The 17,286-nt window shown below is 34.6% G+C and overlaps 1 protein-coding gene across 3 annotated transcripts in view; it reads left to right on the top strand.

The window, feature by feature from the left end:
* The window catches only part of MAEL (maelstrom spermatogenic transposon silencer), a 50,178-nt gene that overhangs the window by 20,580 nt on the left and 12,312 nt on the right, over positions 1 to 17,286 (top strand). For all 3 annotated transcript variants that reach the window (XM_069479111.1, XM_069479110.1, XM_069479109.1), the window contains 6 exons: positions 284 to 383; positions 2,066 to 2,221; positions 3,791 to 3,832; positions 12,099 to 12,223; positions 12,986 to 13,040; positions 13,166 to 13,307. In XM_069479111.1, the coding sequence (XP_069335212.1) occupies positions 284 to 383; positions 2,066 to 2,221; positions 3,791 to 3,832; positions 12,099 to 12,223; positions 12,986 to 13,040; positions 13,166 to 13,307 (620 nt within the window). The remainder of the gene's footprint in view (positions 1 to 283; positions 384 to 2,065; positions 2,222 to 3,790; positions 3,833 to 12,098; positions 12,224 to 12,985; positions 13,041 to 13,165; positions 13,308 to 17,286) is intronic.

The raw sequence follows: 17,286 nt of genomic DNA, 5'->3' as shown, positions 1-17,286 counted from the left end.
TAAATCAGTAGTGGGCAAATGGCTTTCAGTAATAGTTGAATTGGTCATTTAGAGTAATATTACAAATAACATCAATATAACATTAATACATATTCAGAATATTTATAGATTTTAGCTGCCTTTGGATGTTGGTGTTAATGACAAATTATTTATTCATTGGGTTCATTAGCCTTGAGAAGTAATCAATGGGCTGTTTTGCAGGTATTTTGCTAAATTTAAATATGTGATCTGAAGTGCCCGGCCAGATTTTAAATATGTAGTCAATCATTCTCTTCCTCTTTAGAAACCTGTTTCCACACCACTGAGGAAGCCAGGCATGCTTGTACCAAAGCAGAATGTTTCGCTCCCAGATATGTCAAGTTTGTCTCTAAAAAGTGATCAAGGTAGAGTAATCCTGAAGTATTTTGCTTAAATTTGGATGCTTAAAACATTGTAATGATCAGAAAAAGTGTTTTCTGTTCATTTTGATCTCCATTTCAAAGTAATTGCCTACAAGTGTTAAATTTATGGTGCTAAAGTTATAAAGATCAGGTAATTTGTAATTGTTAATACTGGAGAGATTTTTTTTTTTAAACAAACTGGTCTCTTGGTTTCTGCCACTTCATGTTATTAAATAGAAATACTTCTTAGACTTGTTTTATGCCTGGGCACTGGAATACATTTAAATTGTAAAGGTAGACAGGAGAAATAATGAGATCTATTGTACAGTTTAGTGACTGTAGTTAATAATGTAATGTATATTTCAAAATTGCTAAGAGTAAGTTTTAAATATTCACAACACAAAAAAGTGAGGTGATATGTTAATTAGCTTAAGTTAATCGTTCCATAATGTACACATATGTCAAACCACATTGTACCCCACAAATATATACGTAATTATTATTTGTTAATTAAAAATAGAATGTAAAAATTTTAAGGGGGGGTTATAAAGGTTAAAATAAATTATTGAGCTAGCCTAGAAGAGAACCTAGTTCAGAAAGGTCCTTGCCATTCCTTCTAGCTGTTTTTATTGTGTTCTGCCTTTGTGTTTTGTTTTTTTTTTTTGAGTCAGAATCTCGCTCTGTTGCCCGGGCTAGAGTGCCATGGCGTCAGCCTAGCTCACAGCAACCTCAAACTCCTAGGCTCAAGCAATCCTCCTGCCTCAGCCTCCCAAATAGCTGGGACTACAGGCACGTGCCACCATGGCCAGCTAATTTTTCTATATATATATTTTTAGTTGTCCATATAATTTCTTTCTATTTTTAGTATAGGCGGTATCTCACTCTTGCTCAGGCTGGTCTCCAACTCCTGAGCTCAGACAATCCACCCGCCTCGGCCTCCCAGAGTGCTAGGATTACAGGCGTGAGCCACCATGCCCGGCCGTGTTCTGCCTTTGTTGAACACTAATAAACTTTTAACAGTCTTAAATGTGACCAGTCCTGATAAATAAGAACACTTTACACATTCTCACGTTACTTTCTTCTTTTATAGAATTTGTAGGTGGTCATGTGTGTATTGGTAAAAAGTAAAAAAGGAATGAACTAAATTGTTCGTGGTTTATGTTACAGAGTTTTTCTATACTGATTTTGCTTGGGTTTATTTCTAAGGCTATGTATTTGTTGAATATCGTGTCCTGTCATTCCTGAGATTCAGGACTTAGGTATAGCTGAGTTATGTAGAACTGCCTGCAAGTTTGAATAATTTTGTTGCTTCATGCAAAGAGTGGTTACTGCTTAATCCTTGATAAGTGTAATTATAAAAATTTTTAGATGATATATATATATGCTAATTACCCTGATATCACTATACATTACATGCATCAAAATATCACTGTATAGCCCATGCATATGTACAATTATTGTCAATTAAAAAAATAAACTTAAATTTTATTTATTTGCTACAGTTGATTGATTAGTTTTCTCTTTTTGGCTCATTTAGGAATATAGGAACACAAAGAAAATGGTTCTTAAATGGTTTTTTTTCCCTTGATTTAAAGAGGCTTTTGTGGAATGGGTAAATTTGAGACGCTTATTTGTTAGTTTTGTCATACACATATATATTTTTTCTGTTTGTTTTGTGTTTTTAGCTCTCCTTGGTGGCATTTTTTATTTTTTGAACATTTTTAGCCATGGTGAGCTGCCGCCTCATTGTGAACAGCGCTTCCTCCCTTGTGAAATTGGCTGTGTTAAGTATTCTCTCCAAGAAGGTATTATGGCAGATTTCCACAGTTTTATAAATCCTGGTAAGTAGCCTGTTAGAGTAGATGGTAGATCTTAAAAGTATATGTTTTTTATCTCAACTTCATTTGGTAATAGTATCTGTTTTCTTAAAAGCTGAATAATACACATCTGGGTTCTTAAAAATGTCACAAGACTTCCTAACACATAGTTGAAAAACTATTAAGAATTAGGTGTTGACAAGAGTTTTTGGTTTAGGCTTTTATCCACAAGTAAGCATTAAAATTGAGTGGATGGAATACCTGAATAATGCATAGCCTGCTGTTTGCTTACCTGTGGCCTTAACATCTTGGAATTTTTCTAAAAGCTTTTTATGCCTTGATCTTTTCCTTCTCTACCCTGTCCTTCAGCTCAGTGGTCACTAGTTTTGTAAGCTGCTGTTGCTTTGTAACCTTGAGGAAATTACTTAACCTCTCTGAACCTATTCACTCATCTGTAAAGCAGGGATAATGCGTATTGGAGGGCTGTTCTAAACAATAGATGAGAAAATATGGAAATAGCGTAGTGCTTAATAGGCTCGCGGTTGTTACCAGCATCTCTTCTTCCCACCACTCCACTCCATTAAAAGCAAAATAGGTATGAAGACATAAGATTTAATTATGTTCCCAAGAGGATAAATAGTAGTTAAGGAAACATCATACCTTGAAGATAAATAGGAGAAATATATAGGAAGAATCAACTGGGGAAAGAACTTCATCTTTAGTTTTTGTCAATTAATTAGGACATCCCAGCACTTTTTTCTCCTCATTTTAGATGACAGAAAAACTAATCATCCTACTCCTACTTAGGAGGCATGAGGACAAGTCAGATAGCTACTTTTTTTCCATAGGGGTTGTAAAGCATTAAAAAGATAGAATTTGGAGACTTTTTTTCCCCCTCTGAAATGCATATACATCTTGCTGCATCAAGGGCCTCACGACCACCTGAAGCCCATTCCTGGACCCCTAGTTAAGACTCCTTTGGCACAAACTTCCTTTATCTAGTATTTCTTTCTCTGTAAGAAGTAACTTGCTTTTAAATATAGTTTAGACAATATACGAAAATTATTTGATAATTGTCATACGTTTGGTTTAAAAAAAACACTGTGAAGGTTTACTTTTATATTTTCTTTCTTTTTTTTTTTTGGAGACAGAGTCTTACTCTGTTGCCCGGGCTAGAGTGCCATGGTGTCAGCCTGGCTCACCGCAACCTCAAACTCCTGGGCTCAAGCGATCCTACTGCCTCAGCCTCCTGAGTAGCTGGGACTACAGGCATGTGCCACCATGCCCAGCTAATTTTTTTCTATATATTTTTAGTTGTCCATATAATTTCTTTCTATTTTTAGTAGAGACAGGGTCTCACTCTTGCTCAGGCTGGTCTCAAACTCCTGAGCTCAAATGATCCGCCCACCTCAGCCTCCCAGAGTGCTAGGATTACAGGCGTGAGCCACTGCGCCCGGCCTTACTTTTATATTTTTATGTAATAAAGTTTACTTAACCTGTGTTATGACTTGGTCATCCTATGGAGTATTACTGTAGCACAACTAGAGAATTTTCATATTTCTGCTTCTCTCAACAAAATATTTTATATTATAGGTGAAATTCCACGAGGATTTCGGTTTCATTGTCAGGCTGCAAGTAAGTATAAAGGAGTAGGTAGAATATAGGAATTGAATATATGCATACCTAGTTAAAACTTACTCCTTTAACTCATAAAGCATAAGCCGGGGAAAAATAACCTTAGGTTATTGTTGGAGAGTCTGCATAGAAATGATAGATGGTGTCTGTGATCTATAAAAACTTCAAAAAACTTTATAATATCCCTTTTCTTTCAGGAGATTGTAGTTTGATTTTGTGTATATATCCTTTGAACTCAATGTCAGCTTCTTTTATTGGCCAGATCTTTAGAAAATTTTTTTAAGAGGTCTCAGATTATCTAGATTTAGGGTTATTTTCAGGGATGTTCATTCAAAAAAATTTTTTTTAAAGTTGTTGCTTCAAAAACAACAGTAGTAAACCAACAAAACCATTCTGAATTTTTTTTAGGTGAGGAAAACAGGTTCTTATTTTAAGTATTTTGCAACTGAAGGACGTGACTGTGTATATCTAAGCTCTTGAACTAAACTCTTTTCCAGAAACTAGGTTTTAAGCAGTTTTCTGTTTGCTTAGGATGAAAATCATGATAGGTTTATTTTTTAATTTATTTTAATTCAAAAGTGTCAGTCACTGTTTGATTAGGGAACCATTTAATGATTCCTGTATCTAAAGTATTTTTTTATTTAAAAATATGGACAACTAGCCTATAGAAAGTGTTTGAAATTAGAAATAAGCTTTTCAAATCTGCCGTAATAGGCAGCTATATTAAAATACTTGTAACACTGTTTTTTTATAAATCAGAATATTTTGGACTCAGTTTTTGTTGTGTATTGAATGTTTTCCAGTCTTAGTGAGAAATATGTACTAATCCATTATTTGTTTGCCTGGAATCAGGGATGTAGACTGTGGAATAAGGACTACAAAGGAGAATTTTTTAGTGGGTCCCCTTATGGAGCTCTAAATAAAAAGAAAATTTGTGATATAAAAGGCAAATTCTGTAGTTGCTTTGAAGTGTGAATGTAGTTAGTCTCCCCAAGTGTTAGATTATCTGAGGTTATTGAACTAAATATATGATAGTAAAAAACCATAAATAGAAACTTAGCTGCTGAATTAATTTTCACATTTTTACTTAAACTGTTTCTGGTTTATTCATTTATTGAATGCATTGCAATCCCTACTATGTGCCAGACACTTATTTGTGAGAGTGTCACTGGCTTACTGTTTCTTTGATATTTTGAACAATCTATTTTTAAAGGCCTATTTTTACAACCTTTTCAAATTAATCAGATTAACAGAAAGTGTGGTTCTTTAAAAAAAAAAACCCATTATTGACTCTAGGAATGTTTTTTTAATTTATTATTCAAACTAATTGAAACTGAGCACAATGTTTCTCATTCTAGGGATCTTAAAATGTTTGGTGCTTACCAATTTAAGCATGTCAAATTGCCAATTTGATAACCCTGGTTTCGAAATGTGCCAATTAAATAAGATAAATGACTATTAGAGTGACAGCTGTTAACATAATAACTAAAAATGTCTATGCTAATGTAATTGAGCTGATTTGGAGGAGAACATGTTTCGTACAGTAACGCAGTGGAACAAATCTACACGTGGATGTGATGAGTCTGAGTAGTAACTCAGGAACATGCATATAGAGCTCTCAAATGCACCTGTGCTGTCTGATCTTTTATGAAGCATGAGTGTGGGGGTAGGAGGTCCTCATTCTTCTCTTTCCCCACTTCAGCCAGAGGAGCTCTGCTTCTCTCCATTTTACTGGTTAATGATCTTCGTGAGAGACGTTCTGCTTTAAAACAAAGCTTTCAGCTTCCTATACAAAAGGTTCATCGGCTTTTCAAATGAAGCTGAATACACACAAAGATTATAACATTTATTTAAGGTATAAAGAATATTAATGAACAATAGTGGACCCACCAGTCAGGTAAAAAATAGCACATTGCCAGTACTGTTGAAGGTCCCTATCTCTCTCCGATTGCATCCCATTCCATCTTTCTGAAAGAACCACAATTCTGAAGTTTGTGTTAATCATTTCCTTTTCTTTTCGGAATAGTTTTATTACATGTACGTATGTGTTTAAGTGGTATGTTTAATTCTGCTTGTTTTGACCCTTATATAATTAATATTGTGGATATATTTCTATAGACATATTTTTAAACTTGATGTCTTTTTCCCATTTTCTATTGAATTTTCTTAATAGTTTGTGAAAGTTGAATATATCTTTGCTTACTGATTTTTAAAATTGTGTGCAGATACCTGTTTTCAGTTTGTGCCTTATTTTCACTCTCTTTATGATGTCTTTTAACGAACAGACGTTTTTATTTTTACTCTTTATTTTGTAGAGACAGGGCCTCACTCTTGCCCAGGCTGGAGGTCAGTGGTGATTCATAGGTGCAGGCATAGCTCACTGTAGCCTTGGAGCTTGTAGCCAGGAGGGCTTAAGCGATCCTCCTGCCTCAGCCTCTCGAGTAACTGGGACTACAGGTGCCCTGCTTGTTTTTCTTTTTAATTTAGTAAACATATCAATCTTTTATTTGTGGGTTTTTGTATCTTATTTAAGAATTCTTCTCTTCTCCAAGGTCTCTGTTTTCTTCTAAAAATTATAAAGCTTTGTTTTTCGTATCTAAGTTCTGTTCTACCTGGAATTGACTTATGTATGGTATGAGATAGAGATTCACTTTCATTTTTTCCCCATGTGGATAATCGTTTCAGCATCATTTACTGAATAAATTTGTTCACCAATATGTAGTGTCACCTGTATGATAATGGCCTTTTTGTTCTCTTTATTCTGTTACATCGGTCTTTTTTTTGGTGTCATGATCATATTCTTAAACACAGTAGTTTGTCAAGTCCCTTGACCTTGTTAATTTGGAATATCATGGCTATTTTGGCTCTTTGTTCTTCCATATACAATTTAGAATCAGTTTTTCATGTTTGACATTAGATTGTTTTGGAGAAAACTGATATCTTCGTTATATTGAGTCTATCTGTGAACATGGGACTGTCCTCTTATTTTTTAGGTCTGTAATGCCTTTCAATAAAGTTTCATAATTTTCTCCATAATCTTTTTTTTTTTTTTTTTTGAGACAGAGTGTAGCTTTGTTGCCCGGGCTACAGTGAGTGCCGTGGCGTCAGCCTAGCTCACAGCAACCTTAGACTCCTGGGCTCAAACAATCCTACTGCCTCAGCCTCCCGAGTAGCTGGGACTACAGGCATGTGCCACCATGCCCGGCTAATTTTTTCTATATATATTTTAGTTGGCCAGATAATTTCTTTCTATTTTTTTTAGTAGAGATGGGGTCTCGCTCTTGCTCAGGCTGATCTCGAACTCCTGACCTTGAGCGATCCACCCGCCTCGGCCTCCCAGAGTGCTAGGATTACAGGCGTGAGCCACCGTGCCCGGCCTACTTTTCTCCATAATTTTAATGTCTTTTGTTAAATTTATAGTTTATCTTACCTTTTTGCTGCTATAACAAATCTCTTGAAATTATATTTTCTATTGTTTACTTTTACATTTTGATTTATACCACCCATTGCCAAACTCTTGAGTTTTTAATAAATGTCTTACATACTCATATCTGTGAAACCACTTTTTGTTCTTTCTAAACTACATTATCTTTATTTACATTTTTAAAAATTTGTTTTGTCTTTGTATGCTAATTAGGACCTTTAGTTTCTTTTTTCTCCAGTGAGTATGCTATTTGCTGTAGTTTTCTTTTTTATTCCCCCCCTCATATTTTTCATGTGCACTCTTTATCAGGATAAAGACCTTTCCTTCTATAGATTTGCCTCATTTTGTTGTACTTCCTTTTATTGCACTTCACAGATATTGTGTTTTTTACAAATTGGAGATTTGTGGCAACCCCACATCAAGCAAGTCTATCAGTGCCAATTTTCCAACAGCACGTGCTTTCTTTGTGTCTCTGTGTCACATTTTGGTAATTCTTGCAGTATTTCAGACTTTTTCATTATATCTGCTATGATGATCTATAATCAGTGATCTTTGGTGTTACTATTGTAATTGTATAGGGGCACCACAAACCGTGCCTATGTAATATGTCAAATTTTATAAATGTGTGTGTTCTGACTACTCCACTGACTGGCTGTTACCTCATTTCTCTGGGCCTCCTATTCCATGAGACACAACAATATGGAAATTAGGCCAATTAATAACCTCTATGTGTTCAAGTGAAAGCAAGAGTCATGCATCTCTCACTTTAAATCAGAAGCTAGAAGTGATTAAGCTTAGTGAGAAAGGCACATCAAAAGCCAAGACAGACCAAAAGCTAGGCCTCTTGTGCCAAACAGCCAAGTTGTGAATGCAAAGGAAAAGTGCTTGAAGGAAATTAAAGTGTTCCTCCAGTGAACACACCAGTGATGAAAAAAAAAAAGCAAAACAGCCTTATTGCTAATATGAAGGAAGTTTTAGTGGTCTGAATAGAAGATCACACCAGCCCCAACATTTCCTTAAGCCGAAACATAATCCAGAGTAAGGCCTTACCTCTCTTTAAATCTGTGAAGGCTGAGAGAGGTGAGAAAGCTGCAGAAGAAAAGTCTGAAGATAGAAGTTGGTTAATGAGTCTTAAGGAAAGAAGCCATTGCCGTAACACAGAAATAAAAGGTAAAGCAGCAAGTGCTGGTGTGGAAGCTGCAGCAAGTTATTCAGAAGATCTAGCTAAGATAATTGATGAAGGTGGCTACACTAAAATTTCCAATGGAGATAAAACTACCTCCTATTGGAAGAAGATGCCATTTAGGACTTTGAAGCCAGGCATTGACTTCTCTCTAGTTATCAAAGGACAGGCTGCCTCTCCAATTAGGGGCTAATGCAGTTGGATACTTTAAGTGGAAGCCAGTGCTCAATTTACCATTCCAAAAATCCTGGGGTTCTTAGGAATTATGCTGAATCAACGCTGCCTGTGCTGTTTAAATGGACTGACAAAGCCTGAATGACAGTGCATCTGTTTTACAGGATGGTTTACTGAGTATTTTAAGCCCATTGTTGAGATCTACCACTCAGAAAAGATTCCTTTCAAAATTTTACTTGTTGACAGTGGTCACCCAAGAGCTGTGATTGAGATGTACAAAGATATTAATGTTTTTGTGCTTGCTAACACAGTATCCATTCTGCAGCCCATAGATACAGGAGTAATTTCAATGTTCAAGTCTTTACTATTTAAGGAAAACATTTTATAAAGCTATAGCTGCCATAAATAGTGATTCCTCTTATGGATCTGAACAAAGCAAACTGAAAACCTTCTGGAAAGGATTCACCATTCTAGATGCCATTGAGAACATTTGTGATTCATGGGAGGAGGTTAAAATAAGCAACATTAACAGGAGTTGGAAGGAAGTTGATTCCGGCCCTCATGGATAACTTTGAGGGAGTCAAGACTTCAGTGGAAGAAGTAATTGCAGATGCACGGTGGAAATGGCAAGAGAACTAGAAGTGGAACCCGAAGATTTGACTGAATTGCTACAATCTCATGAGAAAGCTTTCACTGATGAGAAGTTGCTCCTTATGCATAAGCAAAAAGTGATTTCTTGAGATAGAACCTACTCCTGGTAAATATGCTGTGAATATTGTTGAAATGACAACAAAGGACTTAGAATATTATGTAAAATTAGTTGATAAAGCAGCAGCGGGCTTTGAGAGGATTGACTCCAATTTTGGAAGGCATTCTGCTATGAGTATAATGCTATCAAATGGTATCATGTGCTACAGAGAAATCTTTCATGAAAGGAAGAGTCGATCGATACGACAAACTTCATTGTTGTATTATTTTAAGAAATTGCTACAGCCACCCCAGCCTTTAGCAACCACCGCTCTGATCAGTCAGCGGCCATCAACATCAAGACAAGACCCTCCACCAGCAAAAAGATTTTGACTTGCTGAAGGCTCAGATGATCATTAGCATTTTTTAAGCAGTAAGATTTTTAAATTAAGGTAGGTACATATTTTTAGACATAATGCTATTGCACTGGATAGACTATAGTGTAAACATAACTATTAAAAGTACTGGGAAACCAAAATATTTTCATGACTCACTTTATTTTGATGTTCACTTTTTTGCAGTGGTCTGAAACCAAACACAGCATCTTCAAGGGATGCCTATATTCCCAGTTTGGCTAGAGGCATACCAGTTGCGCATTTTAATGAATGCTCTTTGTGCGTCTCAGATAATTTGTGTCTGTTTGTGTGGTGATTTCCTAATTTAAACCAACCTTGCCTTCCGGGAACAAACCCAACATGGTTACTCTATATCTCTTAAATAAATTACTGAGTTTGGTTTGCTACTATTTTATTTCATAGTTATTGCATTTATGGTAATGACTCAGGTTGGCCTTATTTAGTTTTACTGTCAGGTTTGTTTTGCCATCATAAAATGGACTGGAGAATAGGTTTTGAGTATTTGAATTTGTTTTTTGGTTCTGCAGAAATTATTGTCTTTCATTTCCCGGAACATGTTAAGCCCAAGTATTTTAAAATCTTATGTCTAATACTTCTATTATAGGGGTTTTCCTTTGGATTTAATTTTTTTTTTTTTTTTTTTTTTAGTCAGGATCTCACTCTGTTGCATGGGCTAGAGTGCAGTGGCATCACCATCGCTTGTTGCAACCTCAAACCCCTGGGCTCAAGCAATCCTCCTGCCTCAGCCTCCTAAGAAGCTGAGAGTACAGGAGGGGCACACCACTGTGCCCAGCACTGGGTTTGAGTATAGTCTATTGGTTATCTTGATATTCAGTCGTTATCAGATCTCTTTATACATCTAGTTATTTAATATTTTTAATCGCATGCTAAACAGTATATATGAAAACTTATTACTTCTCTCCAAAGAAGATTTATGATTGCATCTGCCAGGAAGGTGGAACCACTGAAATCTCAAGATTACCTTAATTCATTTTCAGGGATTAAGCGGCTTCAGACTTTACAACAGTTAGTCTATTTCTCGTTAATCTTTACTGGAAAACGGGTGAGGATAGACAGATGACTATCAAAGGATTATCAGTAAAATTTACTGTTGACTTCACAACATAAACAATGGAAGCTAGAAAACAATGGAATTTTTTTTTTAATTGTAAATTTTTAATTTACAGAAGTAATGCTGAAATAATAATTTCAATTCTTACCAGCTCTGGGTCTAATGAAAACTCTGTCCAGTTTCTCAGCCTCTAAATCTCCTTTTCCAGAATCGTTAAATACCCCTGGGGAGAAACAAACCCACATGACCAGATTCAGCTCTCTCAGATTTCTTCCCTTCCAAGGTTTTGGGCCTATAATTCTTCACTGCATTTCTATCTCTGTAGTACTTTCAAGCAGGTGTTTCATTTGGTCAGTTTTTCCATAGTCTGTCATCAGAAGACTCCTGCATTTTTTTTTTACAGTTTCTAATTTTATGCTAAAATTTGTAATTTGATCTCCTCAAATATAAGCACAATTATTTAAAATCTGCATTAATAACTTCAATACCTCAAATGCCTATGGGTTTATCTATCAACTTTATTTTGGTTCTCATTCTCCTTTCTTTGTGTACCTGGTTATTTATAGAGTATTGGGGGAAAAAGTGATTTCAGAGTAATTGGAGGCCTCTGATGGTGTTATCTTGCCCTAGAGAGGATTTATGTTTACTGCTTTCAGACATCTGGGAGCCTAAAAAGCCAGGCCACATGGGCTGTCGAAAGCACACTGCTCGGCCTTGAGCTTCCTCATCTGGAATTGGCAAGTGACCCAGGGGAAAAACTCCCCCAAAGCTAGTCTCACTTGTCTGGATTTTCGTAGTCTCCTGCATCTTGACCCAATAATTTCTTACTGCTCTGTGTGCTCTTAATACCCTCAAGCCTTTTTATTTCTTGTGAGAGGGTTGGTCTGAATTACTTGACCCTTTTGTATTCTGGAAGTGGAAATCTTCATCCTATAACCTTTTAAAAAGCAGTCATTACTGTTAAGTTCTCAAGCCTTATTAATCAAACATTCATGAAAAGCAGCATGGGAATAGTGAAAACACTGCAGGCCTGATCACTTAAACGTGGGTTTGAATCATAATTCAGCTGTTTACCAACTATTGATTTCTGTGATTCTCAATTGTGTGTCTTTACTACGTATATATCACCTCATAGAATGACTGTAAGATTATGGATCAAAATATGTAAAGTACCTAACCATAGCCAGGCATTGTACAAGTGCTTAAATATGAGTTACCCACTACTGTCTTGTATTCCTACTTCCATACCTACCCTGTAATATTTTTCTTGCTCAAAATTTGAACTTTTGTCTCCTTTTTATTTCTTTCAGGTGATTCTAGTCACAAGATTCCTATTTCAAACTTTGAATCTGGGCATGACCAAGCAACTGTGTTACAAAACCTTTATAGATTTATTCATCCATACCCAGGGAGCTGGCCACCTATATACTGCAAGGTAATTTCAAGTTAAGAAGTTCTATTAAGGTATCCATTTAGATGCCAGAAGATCCATAAAAGGTATGAAAAGAAAGGATTTTTGCCTGTGTATTAGCTGTGTGTTAAAACAAGTTCATTCTGAATTGTTTTGAATGTTACTAGATATAATGCCTTTTTAAAAAAATTTCTCTGATTTTAGAGGGCTTTTGAAGACTGCAAAAGCTGAACATATGTCTACTTTGGTAAATCACATGTTTTTTGAATTCCCCGTTCTGAAATACCTACAATATCTTTTCACCCTGAAGAACAGATGCTACGTTCTGTACACCTATCCTTCCAAGCAAGATTACCTTTTATTCAAAAGTATCTTTGTGACAGCCCCTCCCCCCTTTTTGTAATATTTACAGAAACTTTATTCTTTATTTTGTCCAAATTCTTCTAGGCTAGGAATTTAAGAATTAGGTTTTAACCTTGCTACTTTTTAGTATAACGACGAGCAGATTACCTAATCTTTTTCCGAACATTGGTTTCTTCAGTAACCTACCCTAGGTCTCACCTCTCAAAGTATGTTAATGTTGCTATATAAATGTAACTGATTAATAATAGCAGTGGTCTTTTCTAGTGTATGTCAATTATTTTTATAGTTCTCAATTGAGTTCACAAACTCTTCCGTCTTTCTCTCCTGCACCCCCTGTACCCCTACCCCTATTTTGAAAGGAGAGCGTTAATTAAAAGTAACTCAAGGTAGGAGAAAATACAAGTTTTTTTTTTTCCTCTGCAGTCTGACGATAGAGCCAGAGTCAATTGGTGTTTGAAGCATATGGCAAAGGCATCAGGTAAGTAAAACTCTAGGTCATTGCAGAAGCACATTATAACATCTTTATTTGTTTCTAGTTTGATACATACGTTCTAAAAACCTAAATTTACTAATTATATGTGTTTTTCTATTTACTAATGGAAGAAATCAGGCAAGATCTAGAACTTCTCACTGTAGAGGACCTTGTAGTGGGAATCTACCAGCAAAAATTTCTCAAGGAGCCCTCCAAGACCTGGGTTCGAAGTCTCCTAGATGTGGCCATGTGGGATTATTCTAGCAACACAAGGTATTGATAGAAATTTTGTAATACAGTAATTTTGACTTCTTTTCTGAACTGAGAAAATATGGTAGGACTAGTTATCTTTGCCTTTTTATGCAGTATTTTTGTATGAAACTTTAGAAGCATCCTATTACCTTGAATGTAAGATTTTATGGATTGCAAGATACATTACTTTGTGTACCGCTCAAAACAAAAACTGCCAAATACACTGTTCTTTCTTATCACTTAAAATTTTTGTGCTGATGAAAAAATGTTTTTAGAATTATTTGGACAGATTTTTTTTTATTACATAGAACTCTTGTACTTAAAGGAATATATTTGTGAAATGGCAAAAGAATTTTTTATTTTGAAATAATCTTAGACTTATAGAAAAGTTGCAAGAATAATACAAAGCATACCATTCTCTTATATTCCCTAATTGTTAACACTTTAATACATTTTCTTTATAATTTTGTCTCTAAATATAACCACACTATTTTTGTAAACTACTTGAGAGTAAGTTGCTTTCATTATGTCTCTTTGTACCCAAATACTTCAGTGTGTTTCCTAAGCATAAGAATATTTATATTACCGTAGTATAATTACTAAAATCAGGATATTGCCATTGATACAGTACTCTTATCTAATCTGAAGATGATATTCATATTTTGTTAGTTGTTCCAGTAATGTTTTTTATAGCCCCCCAAAAAATCTAATCTAGAGTCCAGTGCAAGATCACATGTTGCACTTAGTTATTATGTCTCTTTAGGCTCCTTTTATCTGAAAGAGTTCCTCAGTCTTACTTTGATTTATTTTTTACAGGCCAGTTACTTTATAGAATGTTTCTCCATTTAAGTTGGTCTGTATTTCCTCATGATTAGATTGAGGTTTTGCATTTTTGGCAGGAATGCCTCAAAAGCGATGATGTGTCTTCTCAGTGTGTCACATCTGGAGGCATAGGATGTCAGTTTGTCTCGTACTGGTGATGATAACTTTGATCACTTAAGGTAGTGTCTGTCAGATTTCTCCACTGACTGTTTTTCACCTTATAATTAATAAATATTTTTCAGGGAAATACTTTGAAATTAGGTAGCTATTCTAGTCTTCAAACTTTCATATACTAGTTTTAGTACCCAGTGACAATTTTTGCCCAAATCAACTATTACAGTGTTTGTGAAACGGTGATTTTATGTTCTAATTTGATTGTTCTTTCTACATTTATTAGTTAGCATTCTACTGTAAACAAGAATTTTTTCTTTTCACCTATTTATTTTTTTCATTTATGTGAGTATGGGCTCATGGATTCCTATTCAGTGGATTATAATCTGTTAATACCATAATTTATTTTTATGCTCAAGTTGTTGTATATATGGCCAGTGGGATTCCCTTCAGGCAGTGGTTTCTGTGTCCTTTTGACATTGCCACCTCATTCTTTGAGCACTTCTTTGCTTTCTATCTGGAACAATATGTTCTAGGCTCATCTTGTACTTTCTCTGCTCCAGCCTTGAATTAGCCATTTCTCTAAAAAATACCTGGTTCGTTTCAGTAGAACATATTATATAGTATTTAGGAGATAGGATCTGGGTGCTAGGTGTACTCATTTTTTAGTAGAGTATCATTAATTTTAGGTTCCCTTAGTGAAGAGAGCTGGGAAGTATATACATATGTGTATATACACACCCTCCATACACATTTTTATGTAGCTAGGTCTCTCACTCTGTGTCTCACCAACATTTCATACTGCACCTACAATTTTAATCTAATACCATAGGGTTCTTTAGTGTTCCACTTTTTTATTTTTGTATTTCCTTTCTCTGAGGGCAAGAAACCTGGCTCGGCTCTCAAGATTTTTCAGAATTATGTGATACCACCATTGTAAAAAAAAAAAAAAAAAAAAAAGACTAACAGTGATTCAGAATTTGTTTATAGTTATTTTTAGTCTGAAAGTATATAGCCAAAATACTTTGTTCAAAAGTTATTGTTTTACCCCCTTCAGTGTACTTAAATTATTCTTTTGAAATATAGTTCATTTGTTTATTTCTATTCCATTTTTGTTTTTTCCCTGCTTTTGTTAATTTAATTGTCTCCTGAACGTCTAAAGCATCACCACATGTAAACAAAAAAGTATAGTCAGAAGTGTCACTTCATTCTAGCTCCATAAAAAAGCTTATTGAGATTGCATTAGATTTATAAATTAGGGAGAACTGAAATCTTTATAATGTTGAGTTGTATCCAAGGACAAGCAATGTTTTTCCATTGTTCAAATCTATTTTTGTGTTTTTCAAAGATGTTTTAAAATTTTTCTCACACAGACTGTATATCTGGGACTGGTGCATTTTTGTTACACCTGTCCCTTGGGGCAGTTCCTTGATAACTTTCTCTTCTACAGAAGTTGCTTTGGTTATCAGGCTTTCTAATTCTAATGTGGTAAATTTTGGTAATCTGTATTTCCCTAAAAAATTCTACATTTTATATAGATTTAAATTTTTTTTGTTTAAAGGTCTGCAAGGAAGGTAGTCTCTTAAAATTTTTTAAATTTGCTTCCTTGGTGGTTTGTCTCATCATTCCTTGTATATTTGTGCCCTCTCCTTTTTTTTCTTAAGCTAGCTAGTATGTTGTCTATTTTAATTTTTCAAAACAACAGGATTTTAATTTATTGCACCTATTTTTTTATTCTCTTATTAATTTTTTTTATTTTATCTTACTCTCTTTGTACTTTATGGTTCTTTTTCTAGTCTTGGGGGGCTAGGAACTTAATTCATTTATCTTTTGTTAGATTTTTATTGATAAGCATTTAGTAGAGTGAATTGTCTTTTAATTATTATTTTCAATAAATCCCATAGATTCTAACATGCAATATTTTCATTGTCATTTTTAACAAATTCTGGCATTTCAACTCACAACCAGGTGTTAAATACAAGGCTTTTAAGTGTCCAGATGAAAAAGCCTTTCTGATTTTTGTTTCTGTTAGTAAATTCTAATGTTTTTGCATTGTGGTCAAAGAATGTTGTTTATAATATTTGTACTGGATGGGAGTTCTCAGTGTTGGGGTTTTTTCCCCGAACTTAATATATAATTAATTTTTGTAACTATTCTATGGGCATGTGAAAATGTGTATTCTTTATTTTCAGGGTGTAGTATTTGTTATATACGTAAGCTCTACATTCATTATGTTCAGATTTCCTTATCTCTTTGTCCAATTTATCTTGTATTGAGAGTGGTTCTAATCTCTTCAGTTACTATGTTTCTGTCAGTGTCTCATTGCATCTCCTTTAGTTTTAAACGGGTCGCTGTGTTGTTATGCCTTAAAATTTGTGAACCTTGGTATAGTAGATTGATCAGGGCTCATGGACAGGTGTTCCCTGTGTTCGTTCTATGTTTAAATCTTTTTCTGATGGTTTATACTTTATTTCCTTGAGTTTCTGGAAAATACAACTCCATTGTATTGCTTTGTGTTCCTTTGGCAAACTTTAGACAGTTAATTCTCTTGCCCTTAGTTATCTCATCTTTTTGCCTGGAATTACTTGATCATTTTTCCTGGAAACCTTAGTCTTTTTTTATTTTTGAAGTCAAATAGTTTTACTAGGGTGTTTTTCTGAGTTTATTATTGCAGGTCCATTTTCCAAGGCGTTTGATGAGCGCTTTCAATATACAGAATCAGGTTCTATTTCTGGAGATTTTTCTTAGATCATTTAATATTATATAGTTCTATCCCACTGCTTAATTTTTTTTTCTTAAAAGAATCCAATATATCTATGTTTGATCTTCTTTGCCTATTTTTCATTTTAATCACTTTTTCTGACCCTTCTTACTTTAATCATTTATTCTCTTGATAATTTTCTGCTTTCTTCAATTTTCCTTATTAACTTTCCTAATGAATCTATTCTTCTTTGGCCAGTTTGTAATTTAGTTCTTTTCCAGTATGATTTTGTCTTTTTTTCTCTTTTGTTCCTGAGTTCAGTCAACTGTCACTTTCTTTTTTTATATATATATTAATTATTTCTGT

The sequence above is a fragment of the Eulemur rufifrons genome, chromosome 8 (assembly GCF_041146395.1).
Source record: "Eulemur rufifrons isolate Redbay chromosome 8, OSU_ERuf_1, whole genome shotgun sequence".
Classification (NCBI taxonomy): Eukaryota; Metazoa; Chordata; class Mammalia; order Primates; family Lemuridae; genus Eulemur; species Eulemur rufifrons.
The sequence above is the reverse complement of the archived record's forward strand: the minus strand, read 5'-3'. Positions and strand labels throughout refer to the sequence as shown.